The sequence below is a fragment of the Neopsephotus bourkii genome, unplaced genomic scaffold (assembly GCF_033783945.1).
Source record: "Neopsephotus bourkii isolate Nb327-2 ecotype Australia unplaced genomic scaffold, CSIRO-AGI_Nbou_v1 NB_1508, whole genome shotgun sequence".
In the NCBI taxonomy this organism is placed as follows: domain Eukaryota; kingdom Metazoa; phylum Chordata; class Aves; order Psittaciformes; family Psittacidae; genus Neopsephotus; species Neopsephotus bourkii.
This window is the reverse complement of record NW_026901984.1, coordinates 933,986-950,429: the sequence shown is the minus strand read 5'-3', so window position 1 is coordinate 950,429 and position 16,444 is coordinate 933,986. Positions and strand designations below refer to the sequence as shown.

Genomic DNA, 16,444 nt, shown 5'->3' with positions numbered 1-16,444 from the left:
CAAATATGAATCCCAAATAGTCAGAGCCCTTGTTTTTTCACGCAAGGCCTCAGAAAAGCTCAGCGATGTTTGGCAAAAGCAATGCCTTTGTTTCAAAATTTAAATGAAAGATACGTTTGGCAAGTCCAACCTTGGAATTTCTGTTTGTTTTTTTCTGGTGGTCTGGTTTTGGCAAAATGGTAAAGGTTATGTGGAGCATTTTTCTTTGACAGTAATGCCATTCTGTTACTGTCATTCATTCTGAAGGCTTAGGATAGCCACATTCAGTATCTTTTTCTGGCTGTACTGCAGTATTCTAATTTACCAGTATGCTTTTTGACTACCAAACTTACAGAGTAAGAAAGTAATGTTCACACTAGAAGTATATGAAGCACTTGACCTTAAAAAAACTGAAAAAAGAACATACAGATATAAATGACAAGCTGTTGGAGTACAGTTTAGCTCCCTTTGACCATTTTCTGACAGCCTTCTGAGATGCCCAATTCTTGTGTTTATCAGAGATTCACAAATTTTGTGCAAAGTGCTAAAGCTCCCAAGGGCATCCATGGAAGAATCCAGCTGAACATGGCACTTACCAAGTCAGGGTCCCAAAACATTCTTGCATTTCCTGATTGTGATATCATAAGGGACATTAAAAAAATACAGCTGTTTAAAATAGTTAGTATCAATCCTAATAGCAGAAAAAATGAGCATGAGCTCTGTAATAGGTGTAAGTAGTGCTGTGTAATTTACATGATATTAGAGAATTTTATTTAACAAGACTTCTGCTATGACTAGTTACAACATAAGGTAGGTTTTAGAACCTATAGACAAAAGTGGGCTTTGTACTTATAAAGCATAGTTTCAAATCATGCTGACTGCATCATTTCAAAATATGAAATAACTTGGTGTTGTAAGAAAAATAAGAACTCTATGAAACATGTTTCAAGTCTGTTGAAATCTATAATTCTGCAAATCTGCTTTTTAAAGTTTTGGAAAATATTCTTAATCAAGTAATCCATTAGGTTTTCTGGAAAGCAAACCTATGGTATATATTTTTAAGGTTGTGTAGAATAAAACTGGATTTTTTCCTTGACTGTTTTTCCCCCTGTCATTTGACAAAAGAAGGAAGATCTTCAACTTTCTTTTTTTTAAGAATCTTGATGCTTATATTGTGTTGTGATTAGGATATCCAGGGGCACAGTTACAAAGTTCTTTTACAAAATTTTCTTCTATTGCTGAAAAATTCATTAATCATTGAACAATTGAGCTTTGTGTAAAGCATCACAAAGAACAGCTTTGTAGGGACCCTGGAAACATTAAATAGAAGGTGTTTGGATAGACACAATCTTATCAGTGAGTGAAATCAAACGTCACACACTTCAGCTGCTGAGGAGTCATCAATCATCCTTAGGAGAGCAGGAGGAGTATTCTGTGTTTGCCTCATTGATCTAAAGGAAGGAGGCTTCTCCTTCCCCTCTTGCAAGCATGAATGATGACTCCATAGGGTTTGAAGCTGTGTGTCACTTGATTTAGGGGCTGCTGTCATCACTTGTGAGACAGGGAGCCTCTCCTCTTTAAGAGCCCTCTTGGCAGGGTTCTTGATTGAGTCATGAAAAAGAGAAACCTTTATTTCCTTCCTAAATTGAATTGACCGTAGTTCCATATGGCAGTTTACATGTCTGTTTAATCCTATTTTACAAAGGATATGTTTCATTACTGTTTAGAGATTTATATAGATAGATATGACACATTAAATGTCAAAATCAGTTTCTCAGTTTCGGTGGCAAATAGTGTTGTCTTCATGCCTAGACATTGTTATGGCCTGAGATGTAAACAGCTCTTAATGAGACTATAAAATGTGAACTTCTTCCACCTTTAGGATAGCCTAAAAACTTGGGAAGCTGCCATTATTCATTCTCTAATCTGTGTGAATCTTTGAACTGAATCAGAAAACTTTGTTTTCTTTGGGGCCTAGTTACTTTAACTTGCTCAGGTATGAAGTAAAATGCATGAACATTGTTTGATCTGTTGCTTAGTTGCCATGAAGAATATCTTGGTAGGGTCTGGTCTAGGTGACTTCTTTAGTAGTTTTCAATTCTGCTATTAACCGGGAGGAAAAAACTCCACAGTATATTGATGCATCTGCTGCCTACTCAAGGTGCAAAGGATGAAATTCTGTCCCCATCAAGTCAATGGCGGAGAATGTCTTTAGTTTGAATGTTAGTTTTGCATGGTGATTGAGTGTGTACAGCTAGATGGACTGTACGTAGCAAAGAGAGACAGTCATAGCGGGACTTTTTTTGTCCATTTCCTGATAAATGCTTTGTCTTTATAGGGGGAGGCAACCAAATTTTTCTGGTTAATAATTGTATAAATTAATATCAAGTCTTACTTATTTTTGCTTGCTTGCCTCTTGCACTGACAGGGAGAAAAAAAGAAAAGAGTTCTCTGAGGAAAATAGATCCTCTGATTATCTGCACCTTCATTAAGTGAAAGAATAAATTATTGAAAGCAGAAAGTTACTTCAAAATGGTTCTACTTGCTGAAATAATTTCTTTTCCACGTTTATTCTTTCAATCAGTTTGAAGAATTGGTAGTACAGTTGAGTTCCTTCTCCCGAAAGACAGAATACATCAGCTTATTGCTCTGTACAATTCTTCAGTGGTAGATTTTGATGGTAATTCTGGTAATTTTGCAAGTGAATATGGCATCATGCAACTGTGAGGTTCTGTGCAGTGAGAGCACTAGAAGCAGCTATTATAGTGTCACAGTAAGATGACTTTTTACCTGCAGCCTCCTCATCTGATACAGGAATTGGGCAGGTTACATGAAAATAGTGAAGTCAAGACCAGGTCACTGAAGAAGCAAAACACCATATTCAGAGTATAGGAAAACCAGAACTTTCTTGGACAAGATGGTGGTGAACACAAGGTAGCATCACAATTATTTGATCTTGGTAACTGAAGAAAGCAGCCTTAAAGTAAGAACAGAAGTGTGTTATGGGAACAACTTTGCTGTACAGGCTAAGCACTGTTCCCTCTCTAAATTTTGTCTTTAATCACCTTAAGTTATGAGTGGCTCTTTGGAGATCTCAGTTACATCCACTGAAGATATATTTATTTTCATCTTAGCAGTGAAAGCTTTTGTTTCCTTCCCTACATGTAAGTGCCCAAATGTAAGTTTTAGAGACAGATTCTCTATCAGAAAAGTTTAAACATTAAATACTGCAGGCTGTTTTTTCTCCTTGATCTTCAAAGAATTTGTTGTGTGTACCCAAAAAGGAAAAAAAACTCTTTATGTGGGGAAACCCAAAATCTAAAATATTCAATTCTTCATTCATATACAAATGTGACACATCTCACCAAGGAAGAAAAAGTAATAAATTAATAGATCTTGATAAAATACAAATATGAACTGAAAGTTTTCAGGTTTTAAATTTATACTTTTTCATGGATGCCCATTAAAGAGCAAGTATTCTAAGTTAATTTCATCAGACAAGATTTATTTTTTTTAATGAAAAGAAACCAGAGTTGCTAAGCAATTTTAAAACATTTAAATCTTTCCATAAATGTAGGCAATATTTGTTGTCTACTTTCTGCCATGCTTTTTCTTCTGGTTGTCTGGAACTTGATGCTGTAATTATACCTTAACCGTGTCTAATAAACACTGATTTGACTCTGAGGAATCTCAACAAATCTAATAAAGCAGCTTTTGATTCTTATCTATTACTCCCCCCCCCCCCCCAAGATATTTTTTCATATGCTACAGGACAGCTACTTAGGATAACTACATGGCTTGTGCTGGATATCTGAGGTATCTGCCTGTCTGTTGTTTGAGGAATTTGAGAAAGACTTTGAGAGGTCTTTGCATTACTGGAAATTCATACCAATGTCTTGCTTCAGGTTTTGTATATTTTTTAAAATTCATACACATCTAAAAAAATCCAAAGATGTCCGAACCTCTTTTGGGTTGGAGTTACTTCCCAGTATCCTCAAGTTTGCAGAAATTCTGTCCAGAAGAGAACTGCTTAAGTGTTTCAAGATATTAAGTACTGGAGGTTTTCATGAGTTTTAATTCGTAAAATAATGTTAACTATTAAAATGTTTATTTTGTCCCCATGTACTCTTTTAACTATCCAAAAGAAACTGCAGAAATCCATACAGTTTAAAATGTGTCCCTGTGTAAAGGAGGTGTGAAATATTAAATGTTGCAGCTTCTCTGCTTTGATAATGGGAAACACCAGCAAATGCTATATTTGTTTTGCTGGTACTTTCAGTGGAATACAAAACATGTCCTTGAGGAACAACAGACTACTTATTTTCTAGCCTGAGGGTGTTTCAGAAGGGAGGCTACAGGAGATTAATGGCTGTAAATCAAACACTATACTTTTGGTTGAATTTCTGTATCTCTTTACTGGTGCCAAGGTGCAGTGCCATAATAAGCAATAATTTGGTCTGTATTTGAAATGTTTCATCTTGGAAAGAAAGAAAATCTGGGTTTTTTTTATAATTTAATGTTAGGGTTGTAATTAGCTGGCACAGATGTGCTTAAAGGGCTGGCAAAAAGTTTGCTGACATTTGATGATTGCTACTTAGGCAACTGACTTATGGTAAAGATATGAAATGGAATTGATACTTGAGGGCAAATTTTCATTGCAATCATCACTAGAAGGCAGACTGCATTGCAGGTTGCTTAAAAATATTACCCACTGAAAGTAAAAAGGTCTGTTCATTTCCATGCATGCTGTTGTGAAATGTTGCTTCATGTAAATAGATGCAAGAATAGGAAAAAAAAAGGGGAATAATGTCAAAATACCAATTATTATAAATGTAATATAATGTAAAAATGTTTTATATCACATTATGGTCATGCTTCTATGTGTAAAGAGTCAGGTAAGTGTAAAGGCTAGGGGAGAGAAGCAAAGGGGTGCAGTGTAGGTCCAGAGGAGTGTAGGGAAAAACTCAGAGGGCAAAGGAGTGGAAGCCCTGGCACAACCACTGAGGACAGTGATGCAGCTGAAGTGCAGTTACAATCAACAGAGATAGCAAGGGGATGGAGCTTCTTCTGAGGGACAGACTGGCTTCTTGGTCCCCTTCAAACCCTTCGCCACTAAAATGCCTCAGTTACCTCTAGCAGCTGACTGCAGTTTTGGGATATCCTGTGTTAGGGCACCCTTGCTCTCAAGGAGTTGTTCTACGTGTGCTGATGGACGGAATACAGCAACCAACCTTGCCTGGCATACTTATCTTGAGGTAATTTCTGGGTTGCCATCTTACAGAGGTGGGCTCTGTGACAGAAAATACTTTCCTCCTGCTACCCCTGAGAGCTGAGTTTGGTTTATCTTCTAAAAGTAGTGTCCTGACTCTAAGTACAGCGGAGGTTTCATGGTTTATTACAAGACTTGCCTGCTTTACCACTGGCTCATCTGGTCCACACTGGAGTTGTTTTGTAGCTGCTTAAATAATTTAGGTTGAAATGGCCATACAGTCTCAAGGGACTCATAGCACTGAAGTTTATGTATGCATCTGTAAATATATATATGTGCATGTGTGTATGTTGTTGGAATAATTTCTTTCCAGATTTGATTGCAATAGATGACTAGGCTTTTAAAATGAAATGAAATAAACAGTAACATTTGAATTAGAGAGTATCAGGCACTTCTGGATTGGCAATCTAGTGTTTTAATTATATTAATAGTTTTGGAGTCCAAAGAACAGAACTTTAAAGTGTGGGAAAGTAACAATAAATTATATCTTGGCGGTCCATGCTCTTTCAATCACTTCCTGACTATGTTTACTCAGTTTCCAAGCCAACACGAGCTTTTCTAACTGCAAACATTGCAAGCCAATCTTGATCTATAAAATGCAACCTGTTGCTTAGCCAGTAAAAAAGCTGGACTCCAGGAATGGTCTGGGATTTCTGTTGCTAATACAGCACAGCATAACACATTACTGCATCATTGTAGTCTTGTCAGTGGGAGTAATAATTTTTCTTGTAACTTAAGTAGATGCAATGCATACTGAAGGTGGGTCGCAATACTTAAAAATGTCCTTGTGGAGACTTGAATGTGGTATATTTCTAATGCAGACTTTGAGGAGGAATTGGCTGTTACTTTTCAGTTGCTACTGGGACAGAGCATTTGAAATTCTATAGGGAACCTGTGGACATGAAGTCTATCAGGTAGTGGAAGTGCATTCTGGTCACAGTCCTGTGCTGCCACATTGCTACTGCTGCCCAGAGCAGTCTCATTAGGAACACACTGTGGGGTTGTTTCAGCGGTTTTTGTATACATGAGGGTTTGTCAGAGTCAAAGGAATACTTAGGAAAGAAGATCAGTAGATTTCTATTTTCCTTGCACTAGTAAGAGAAGAAAGGGTCAAATAAGGACTTACCCATCATTTGATGCTATTGCTAACAGAAACCCAGATTTTATCCTTCTGCCTTTTTTGCTTAGTAACAGAGGCGGTTTTTCAAGTATATTGGGCAATAGTCCTGCATTTTACTTTCTTGTGGTGGAGCGCCAGATGTATTGTCATTTGAGATTTATGCCAGCGAAAGCCTGCAGTCGCTCATGGTTTGCTCTTTGACCTGCCTCCTCCTTCCTCCCTTTCCTCAACAGTCAGCTGCTGTCCCTCTGCTGCTAATTTACATCCCCAAATGAATGAAGCTTAATCCCTAAACCTTAATCCTCCTAAAACCAGCTGAACTTTGTGATCCTATCTTGACTTTGCAAGAGATTTAAAGAAAAAAAAAAAAAGGGGTGAAAAAATGTCTTTGCTTCTAAAGAGAGTGGCCATAATTCCGTCATTTATTTTGGGGGGGGAGGAGTGCTTTCTGTGAGTACACTGGCATTGAAGTGATCCATGTATTTTTCCTTTGTTTTGTTTTGTTTTGTTTTTTTCACATTGAACATAATCATCTGGGATTTCTGTTTCAGTTCTGCCTCCTTGCTGTGTGCAGTGCATATTCTTGGCAGGGGAGTCTGAGGATCAACATTTCTGAGGAGACCTTGCTCTGATGTATTAATGTGGAGTGGTGACAGCACACTTTCCCAGCACACAATCTCACAGATGAACATAGCAATGAGTGAAGATTCCTAGCTCCCCCTCTTAAAAAACAGTGATTTTTACTTTAGGAGCTGGACAGTGTCTGAATGAGCCTTTTCTGCCCATAGGACACTGTATTGTTTTGCTGCCAGCACCTTGTCCCACAAGATTTCAGGCAGTGCAGAAGGATGCTCCTTCTCTTAGAATCTGGCAAGGATTAAATTTCTTCTCTTACACTGCATTGCACAGTCAAATGGCTGTATTCATCTTATCTTTTGCGTAGGTGAGTTATTACAATGTTAAAATGTGAATGCAGTATATCTTTGTGAAGTTGCTGATTTTGGTCTACAGACAAAATCAGAGCTGGTCTGGGAGTTGGAGTTTAAATGTTTTAACAGGAATGTTAACAGTGACAGAGCAGAGCGGGAAGCTCTTCCTGAGACAGAGGATGAAGTCCATCAACTGCTGAAGCTCAGTTTGAGTGCAGTCGCCTCCTGCAAGCCTGTCGACAAAGCTCAAAAAGAAGATTCTTGTGGCTATGGCTGCTACCCCATCAGCTTGTGCTTCTCTCACTTCAAGGCTGGGTTATAGCAACTTTTGCATTTTGGAAAGCCTAGTCGGCACAGAATGTGATTGCTGGCTCACTCAGTAACATGTCATGTGGAGAGCACAGGCTGGGGAACCCCATGGTTCCTTATTTAAAGAAATGAATATCATAAAATGTGCTGTGTTTAACTTTTGTAACAGAAACAGGAGAGAATTGTACAGTGTAGGATTAAATATGGGAATGCTCAAGCAACCAGAAACAATGGGATATCTTATGAAAGGGAAAACAAAACAAAAACAACAACAAAAACAAAACAAAACAACAAAACAAAACAAAACGAACAAACGTAAAAATGAAGTTCTCCCTGGTGGAAATCTCCTAGACAATCATCTTGTTATGCTTCCTCGGAAAGACAGTACTCTCCACAGCTGTTAGCCACGTAAGAGAGAAATACGTATGTGCATATCCAAATGTGAATATTCAGTTACTAACCCAGTCTCCCCGAATGGTTGGAGTAGAACTTTCAGCAATACTAGTCAGCATGCATGTATGCATAAATAAATAAATAAATAAAGAAAGATAAAAATCCCCTTGAGAAGCTGTGTTTGAAAACCTTAATTCCTATTAGGAAGCAAAGCAACTTTCTTGTGGCATAAAAATGATCATGCTTAGGTAAAAGTTTTCAAACATATGGCCCACAGAAATAACTGGTTTCAGAAAGACTTATTATCTTTAGCAGTTTGCAAACAGTTTATATATGCACATGGAAGCTGCACATCAGATAAGATGTGTTCTTGCAAGTACCTTTCATTGAAAAAAAGGCTTCAGTCTCCACCTGCAGATAAGACCCCACAAAACTGCATTAGAGCATATATCAAATGGTACAGAGACTGGAGAACAAGATGGAAGAGAATCCTACCTACACTTTTTACTCTGCTAGCAGCAAATAGGTGTACTTTATAGACTGCTTGATAATAAGGTTTGTGGGGTCTCTTTAACAGCCAGGTTGAGCTATGGAAGCAAAAGTATGATTTGTGTGTTTCATCAACCACACAAGCAAGCTTTAAACTCACCAGTTTTGAATATATTTAATGTCTTTTTCATTATACATTGAACAAAAATAGAGCTCTGTTACAAAGTGACACACCTTAGGTTTTTTTTTTATTTCATTTGAGATGCCTAAGGAAAGGAGGAGGCATGATCTATTCCAAGTCTGTGCATGAACGCATAAAATATAAACAGCTGAGAAGACCAACAGTAACTTTTCATAAAGACTTTAAGTAGCCAGCCTTTGTGTCACTGCACAGTTTTTATGGTTGCAGGAGCTTAGCAGCAAGCTTAGAGAGCTTTGCCTGTGTTTTGCTGCTTTTCTCATCAGTGCCTTCATGCCTGCTGATTAAGGGGCCATAAATCTTTAGAATATTAGCACAGGAGTCCACTTCCATAGCAAATGACAACCTTCCCCTGCCTCCTTTTAACTGTTATCACACACATGCGGCAGCTACTTACACATATCATCGTCACACACACACCGTATGTTCCATACAATGAATGCTCTCTTCCTGGAAACCTGAACCTCTTACCACTGCTAGAGAGTAGCCTTTACTCTTGAGGTCACCTAACTTGGCAAGTCGGTGAGTTAATGGGTCTGAAAAGATTATCCTATACCAAAACTGATGTAAACATTCTCCTTTCAATGTCGAATGTATGAGCTTGGATGCCTTTCATCTTTCGCTGCACATTCCAGATGTTTGCTTCTTTCCTCTCATCGTATATACATGATGGGATAGATAATGCACTGAGTTCAGATTTATGCCTAGAGCATGATGCATTTGTACTCCACTTCATTACACCTTCTTTTTCCCTTTTATTTGGGAAAGGAGAAGTACCTTAAAGGCCTTTTTTTAATTCAGACTTGATTTGTTTATTCAGTGCTTTCCAAAAGCAGTCTGGTTAGAGTCCCTCATGCCCTTCATTTCCTCTGCTGTTCCCCTGCAATATATCTCCTTTCAGTCAAGGGTGATTCTGTGCTCTAGTGGTTTACTTCTTCAGCTGCTTTGAAAGAGTTCCAGAAGGCAGGTCTCACAACTTGCTTTGGCATAGTCTTTGTTAAAAATTTAAATAAACAAATAAATAGAAATTCAGCAACATAAACCAGATCTTTAGCATGAGGTATTTTGAGAATGAAATGCTAACTTTTCCCCAGGTAATACCCTAATATACATTCACTATTCAAGATTATGGGGAACATCCTAAAACTACAACGGGTATTTCAGTTTTTACCTTTCTTTGAATGTCAACAGCTATCTGCTGTTGAGTTTTATTTCAGTTTTTGGTTCAATCTGAGGGTCTCTCAGACTGAGCTACTGTTAACTTCACTAGCACAGGACAGGGCTTTTTGTATCATCTATAAGTCTTTTATTTTTCTGAAACAAGCAGGTCTGTTAAAAAACATCTGAATCCACTGACCACAGTTATTCCTCCATTTTCCTGTTTGTTTTTTTTTCCAGTCTTGCTCATTTCAGTCTGAGTCAGTCCAGGATAGATTTTTTTATTTCTTTTTTTCAACTTAAGGATGATGCAAACACACCTGATGCAAAATCAGTGTCAAGTATCAATAAAAGGGTATTTAAACACAAGCAAATGTGCTCTGAGCTAGGACGCTATTGCTATCTGAAAAAAAAAAAGAATTGTGGTTATTTCATTCAATAGTTTATCTTGTTGTATATGTAGTTTCTCTTAAATTAGACAGCAGTGTTGTCCAATAGAAGATGTATCTATTTGTCATCAGATATGTAGAAAAACTAATTTGGAGGATGTTTGCCCCACAGCTTTCTTGATTCTGCATTGTGCTACCAATTTCTATTAGGGTTTCTAAATTCTGCATGCTCCTGTCCTTTCTGTTCCTTGTCCTTGCTCTCACCACTCTGCGTCAGGGAAATCTGTCACTTTTGTTCTTCAGTAGCAGGGAGTTTTTAACCATTTACCTTAACATGCAGAGTAACTTACCTTCTAGGCATACAATGTCCTTGTGAATTGCTATGGCATGTAGTCTTAGTTTCCCTGAGCCCTGCATATACTTCGCTTTAGGCCTAGCTGACAAATTCCAGGGATATGTTCCTCTCTCTTGAGTTTTAGGGAAAAAAAAGATTCAAAATTCTTGAAGAACAAGAGGTTACTCAAGTTTCTTTGAGTTAAAAACCACCATACACAAAGGGATATGTGGGAGGGAGCACTTGCCTGGTGCACCAGGGAGGACTCCTCTGGGGCCCCTGGGTATGGTTCTGCCTCTGCTCTGTTGGAAGTGGCTCTTCATCATACAAAAATGAGCTTTTATGTTGCTTGCTATCCAGTGATTTGGATTTGTGTATTGTATGCCTACATATTTATTTATGCATGTATTTTTAGTTGCTTGATTATAAATCAAGTACCGCAAGCGTGGGGAGAATTAACCTGAAATATGGCTTTGATCATCAGAAAGCATTTTGTCTTAGGTCCTTATTTTTCATAGACTCCACTTGCAGTAAAGTATTGTTCTGGAAGTTCAGCGTGTGAATTTTGTCATCACTTTCTGCACATATTAACTTGAGATAAGTTGTTTCAGAATTAAACGTTCACTCCTCTGACTGGTGGCATTTGGGAAGGGCTTTGCCAGAAGCCATTGCTCAGGATGGACAGGCAGAGATCCATGTCCTCTGGCTGCTTCTTCCTAGGCCCCTGTCCCATGCAGGGGGACATGCTATTTAGGTTGGCAGCTTGGCCAAACATACAGCAACCTCAATGCCAGCCAAAGGTCCCCTGCTGTAAAGATGTCCTTAGCTGCTCAGTATAAACAGCCATCTTAATTCTTCAGTTCTGTTCTGGAACAGCAAAGGGAATTCTCTGGTGAGCTGCAGTGGAGAGGGTATCTGTGCATGCACCTTTAAAACACTGTTACGTAAACCAGAGGAAATCAGGATGTTATTAGTGCCATCTGTATTAACAGGCAGAATGTCAGTGTACCGTTCCTCCTTTACTACCAGTCCCACTAGCTTGTGAGTATGGAAAACAGATAAAGAAACTTAGTCGTCTTCATAGAATTGTGTGCTTGTATCTGGAATGCCCTGGTGTAATTCTGGAGTTTGTAAAGTTATTAGCTCTTCAGAAAACATTATCAAGGTTTTAATCTGTCTACGGAACAAATACCACTCTCAAAAGGTAAAATATTTAGGCTAACAAGAAAGTAAAATTTTTATCTCAAGCGTGCACAGTGATGAATTTTATCTTACGCATATGGGGTTTTATGATATGCTTCTGCAAAGATGTGGGAAATAATTGTATGTCTTCTCTATATAGTTCTTAAAAGATAATGTGATAAATTTGCATATCTATACATGACTGTATAATGTACTTGGAAATGGTTTTAACAAATTTGACCTTCTGAAACACTAAACAGATGTTTTCCTCAAAATTTCTAAATTTCTCACAAATTGCTAAGCTCATCTTACAGTTTTAAATATCCCATTTAGTTAGCCTTTAAGAATTACGTAACTTAGCTCTGGTGAAGGAAGGAAATTCATTAGAAATAAGCTGCCAGGCTGAAAGCAATCCATAGTCCGTGAACTGTCACACTGAAAGGGGCTTCATTATTTTATTTCCTTTGGCTGTTTTCTAAGTGCTTCCAGTGAATTCAGAAATAACTCTCAACAAAATCGTCTGGATCTTGGCTTCTCAGGGCTGCATTACTGGAAAGCTGAAATTTAGATCTAATACACCATTGTGTATGAAAGCATTTGTTAAAAATACTGATGGAAGGGACTTGTCAACTATGACTGTCCACAAATTTGCTCTTTTCCATTAATATTTTAAATTGGTTTTGTGCTAATTTGCATGGCTAATTCATTAAGTACTCTTTAATCAATCTTTTAGTAGCCTCTTCTTTGGCTGCATGTACCTTCTGCAGGAGGAGGAGGCAAGCTTTATATATGGTCTGTAGTCCCTTGTCATGGTAGTATGCATCCAAAGTCCAGCAAAGCCTCACTCTTCCAGGTATCACATATACCTGTGGTATGGGGTCATTCTGCTTCACTGAGCAAAGGACTGATGGTTTAAAAAAAGCTAGTCAATTTAACCAGTATAAACTCCCATGAAATGCCAAGAAGTGTTTTCTCTTATATTTGCTGTGCCTTCCATTATAGTGTGGGAATATTATCTACTAGTGATGTTATATTCAACACTATATTTTCCCATTCTAAATATAATGAATTAATATCAAGAAAATTAATATAATATCACATTGTGATAAACACCAGTTTTAAAGTTTTGCTTTATGCACTTAAAATACTGAAACTGGAATTATGATGAAGCACAGAGATGGTCTTCTCTTGCTGATCCCAATACTTTAGGGATATCTATTTATATGATACGATGAGATTTATAGTATCAATGAGAGCCTGCAAGTCTTTAATGAAAAAGTCAGAAGTCATGTTTTACTGTTTTTAATATTCTGTAGTTGACTTAAAGGTAAAAGCTTGTTTTTTATTGCTTTGCACTTTCTATTCTGATTTTAAAATTCAGAATTCTGCTTTTGGTCTTTAATAGACCTTCACATCAACTTGCTTGCATCAACAGAAACATGAAGTCAGTTCTGCAGACATGCACTTGATTCTACATTATGATGTGTGCTGTGTCTTTATCTTTCAAAATTCTAATGCGGTTTTTACTTTCTCCTGTACAGGATGACAAGGACTTGGTTCATGAGTTTGTTGTTGCTGAAGGTCTGACTTGCTTAATCAAAGTGGGAGCAGAAGCTGACCAGAATTATCAGAACTACATCCTGAGAGGTAAAGCAAGTGCATTCAAAAGTTGTTTTATTGCTGCGAAGCTCTCAGAGGTCAGCTGCAACATCATAGAATCATAGAACCTTAGAATAGTTAGGGTTAGAAAGGACCTTAAGATCATCTAGTTCCAACCCCCCTGCCATGGGCAGGGACACCTCGCTCTAAACTGTATTACCCAAGGCCTCGTCCAACCTGGCCTTGAACACTGCCAGGGATGAAGCATTCACAACCTCCCTGGGCAACCTATTCCACTGCCTCACCACCCTAACAGGAAAGAATTTCCTCCTTATATCCAATCTAAACTTCCCCTGTTTAAGTTTTAACCCATTACCCCTTGTCCTACCACTACAGTCCCTAATGAAGAGTCCATCCATGTTAAATGTCTTGGAACATCTTTCTCAGTTTGGTCCCAATTATCATAGAATCATAGAATAGTTAGGGTTGGAAAGGACCTTAAGATCATCTAGTTCCAACCCCCCTGCCATGGGCAGGGACACCTCACACTAAACCATCTCACCCAAGGCTTTGTCCAACCTGGTCTTGAACACTGCCAGGGTTGGAGCATTCACAACCTCCTTGGGCAACCCATTCTACTGCCTCACCACCCTCACAGGAAAGAATTTCCTCCTTATATCCAATCTAAACTTCCCCTGTTGAAGTTTTAACCCATTACCCCTTGTCCTATCACTACAGTCCCTAATGAAGGGTCCCTCCCCAGCATCCCTATAGGCCCCCTTCAGATACTGGAAGGCTGCTAGGAGGTCTCCATGCAGCCTTCTCTTCTCCAGGCTGAACAGTCCCAACTTTCTCAGCCTGTCTTCATACAGGAGGTGCTCCAGCCCCCTGATCATTCTCGTGGCCCTCCTCTGGACTTGCTCCAACAGTTCCATGTCCTTTTTATGTTGAGGACACCAGAACTGCACACAGTACTCCAGGTGTGGTCTCACAAGAGCAGAGTAGAGGGGCAGGATCACCTCCTTCAACCTGCTGGTCACGTTCCTTTTGATGCAGCCCAGGATATGGTTAGCTTTCCAGGCTAGAAGCGCACACTGCTGGCTCATGTTCAGTTTCTCATCGACCAGCACCCCCAAGTCCTTCTCCGCAGGGCTGCTCTGAATCTCTTCTCTGCCCAACCTGTAGCTGTGCCTGGGATTGCTCCGACCCAGGTGTAGGACCTTGCACTTGGCATGGTTAAACTTCATGAGGTTGGCATCAGCCCACCTCACAAGCCTGTCGAGGTCCCTCTGGATGGCATTCCTTCCCTCCAGCGTATCAACCGAACCACACAGCTTGGTGTCATCGGCAAAATTGCTGAGGGTGCACTCAATCCCACTGTCCATTTCAGCGACAAAGATGTTAAACAAGACTGGTCCCAACATCAATCCCTGAGGGATACCACTATTTACTGGTCTGCAGCTGGACATTGAGCCATTGACCGCTACTCTTTGTGTGCAGCCATCCAGCAAGTTCTTTATCCACTGAGTGGTCCATCCATCAAATTGATGTCTCTCCAATTTAGAGACAAGGGTGTTGTGTGGGACAGTGTCGAATGCTTTGCACAAGTCCAGGTAGATGACATCAACTGCTCTACCCCTATCCATCAGTTCCATAGCCCCATCATAGAAGGCCACCTAATTGGTCAGGCAGGATTTCCCCTTAGTGAAGCCATGCTGGCTGTCACCAAGCACCTTGTTGGTTTTTCATGTGCCTTAGCATGCCTTTCAGGAGAATCTCCTCGAAGATTTTGCCAGGCACAGAGGTGAGACTGACTGGTCTGTAATTCCCTGGGTCATCCATTTTCCCCTTCTTGAAAATGGGGCTTGTATTTCCCTTTTTCCAGTCATTGGAAACTTCACCTGACTGCCATGAATTTTCAAATATGATGGCCAGCGGCTTCAGGACCCGTGGGTGGATTTCATCAGGTCCCATGGACTTGTGCACATTCAGGTTTTTAAGATGGTCTCGAACCCGATCCTGGCCTACAGTGGGCCCAGGGTCTTCATTCTCACAGTCCCTGCGTCTACCTTCCAAGTCTTGGGTGGTGCGGTCAGAGCCTTTGCCAGTGGAGACCGAGGCAAAGAATTCATTACGAACCTCAGCCTTCTCCAAATCCTGGATATCCAGTTCTCCTGAGAGCTTCCAGAGGGTGCCTACGTTGTCCCTAGTCTGTTTTTTATTTGCTAAGTATCTATAGAATCCCTTCCTGTTATCCTTAATATCCCTAGCCAAGTTTAATTCTAACTGGGCCTTAGGTTTTCTAACCTGGTCCCTAGCTCCCCAGACAACATCCCTGTACTCTTACCAGCCGCCTGTCCTTGCTTCCACTTTCTATAAGACTCTTTTTTCCTTTGAATTTTCCTCAGCAGCTCCTTATCCATCCAAGGAGGTGTCCTGGCCCTCCTGCTGCACTTTCTTCTAGTTGGGATGCAACACTCCTGAGCTTGTAGCAAGGTGATGCTTGAATATCAACCAAGAGTCTTGGGCCCCCTGCCCTCTAGGGCTATATCCCATGGAACCTTACTAAGCAGGTTCGTGACGAGGCCAAAGTCTGCTCTCTTGAAGTCCAGGGCAGTGAGCTTGCTGCACGCTCTTCTCATTGTCCTGAGGATCTCAAATTCGACCATCTTGTGATCGCTGCAACCAAGGCTGTCCTGGAGCGTTACATTTCCAACCAGCCCTTTGCTTTTGGTGAGCACAAGGTCAAGCACGGCACCTCTCCTTGTCGGCTCCTCTATTCCCTGCAGAAGGAAGTTGTCTTCCACACAATCGAGGAACCTCCTGGATTGCTTGTGCTGGGCCCTACCGTCATTCCAACAGATGTCAGGGTGGTTGAAGTCCCCCATGAGGTCAAGGGCCTGTGAACGTGAGGCTTTTCCTATCTGTCTCTAGAGTGCTTCATCCACAGGTTCTCCTTGATCAGGTGGTCTATAACAGATCCCCACAGTAATGTCTTCCATCACTGTTTTCCCTCTAACCCTGACCCACAAACTCTCTGTTAAGTGCTCACCTGTCCCTAGACAGAGTTCCATACTCTCCAGCCAATCCCTAAC

At 39.9% G+C, this 16,444-nt stretch overlaps 1 protein-coding gene across 9 annotated transcripts in view; it reads left to right on the top strand.

Moving 5' to 3' along the window:
• FHOD3 (formin homology 2 domain containing 3) overlaps positions 1-16,444 on the top strand; it is a 374,952-nt gene that overhangs the window by 170,198 nt on the left and 188,310 nt on the right. For all 9 annotated transcript variants that reach the window (XM_061369591.1, XM_061369598.1, XM_061369592.1 and 6 more), the window contains exon 5: positions 13,292-13,397. In XM_061369591.1, coding sequence (XP_061225575.1) covers positions 13,292-13,397 — 106 coding nt within the window. The remainder of the gene's footprint in view (positions 1-13,291; positions 13,398-16,444) is intronic.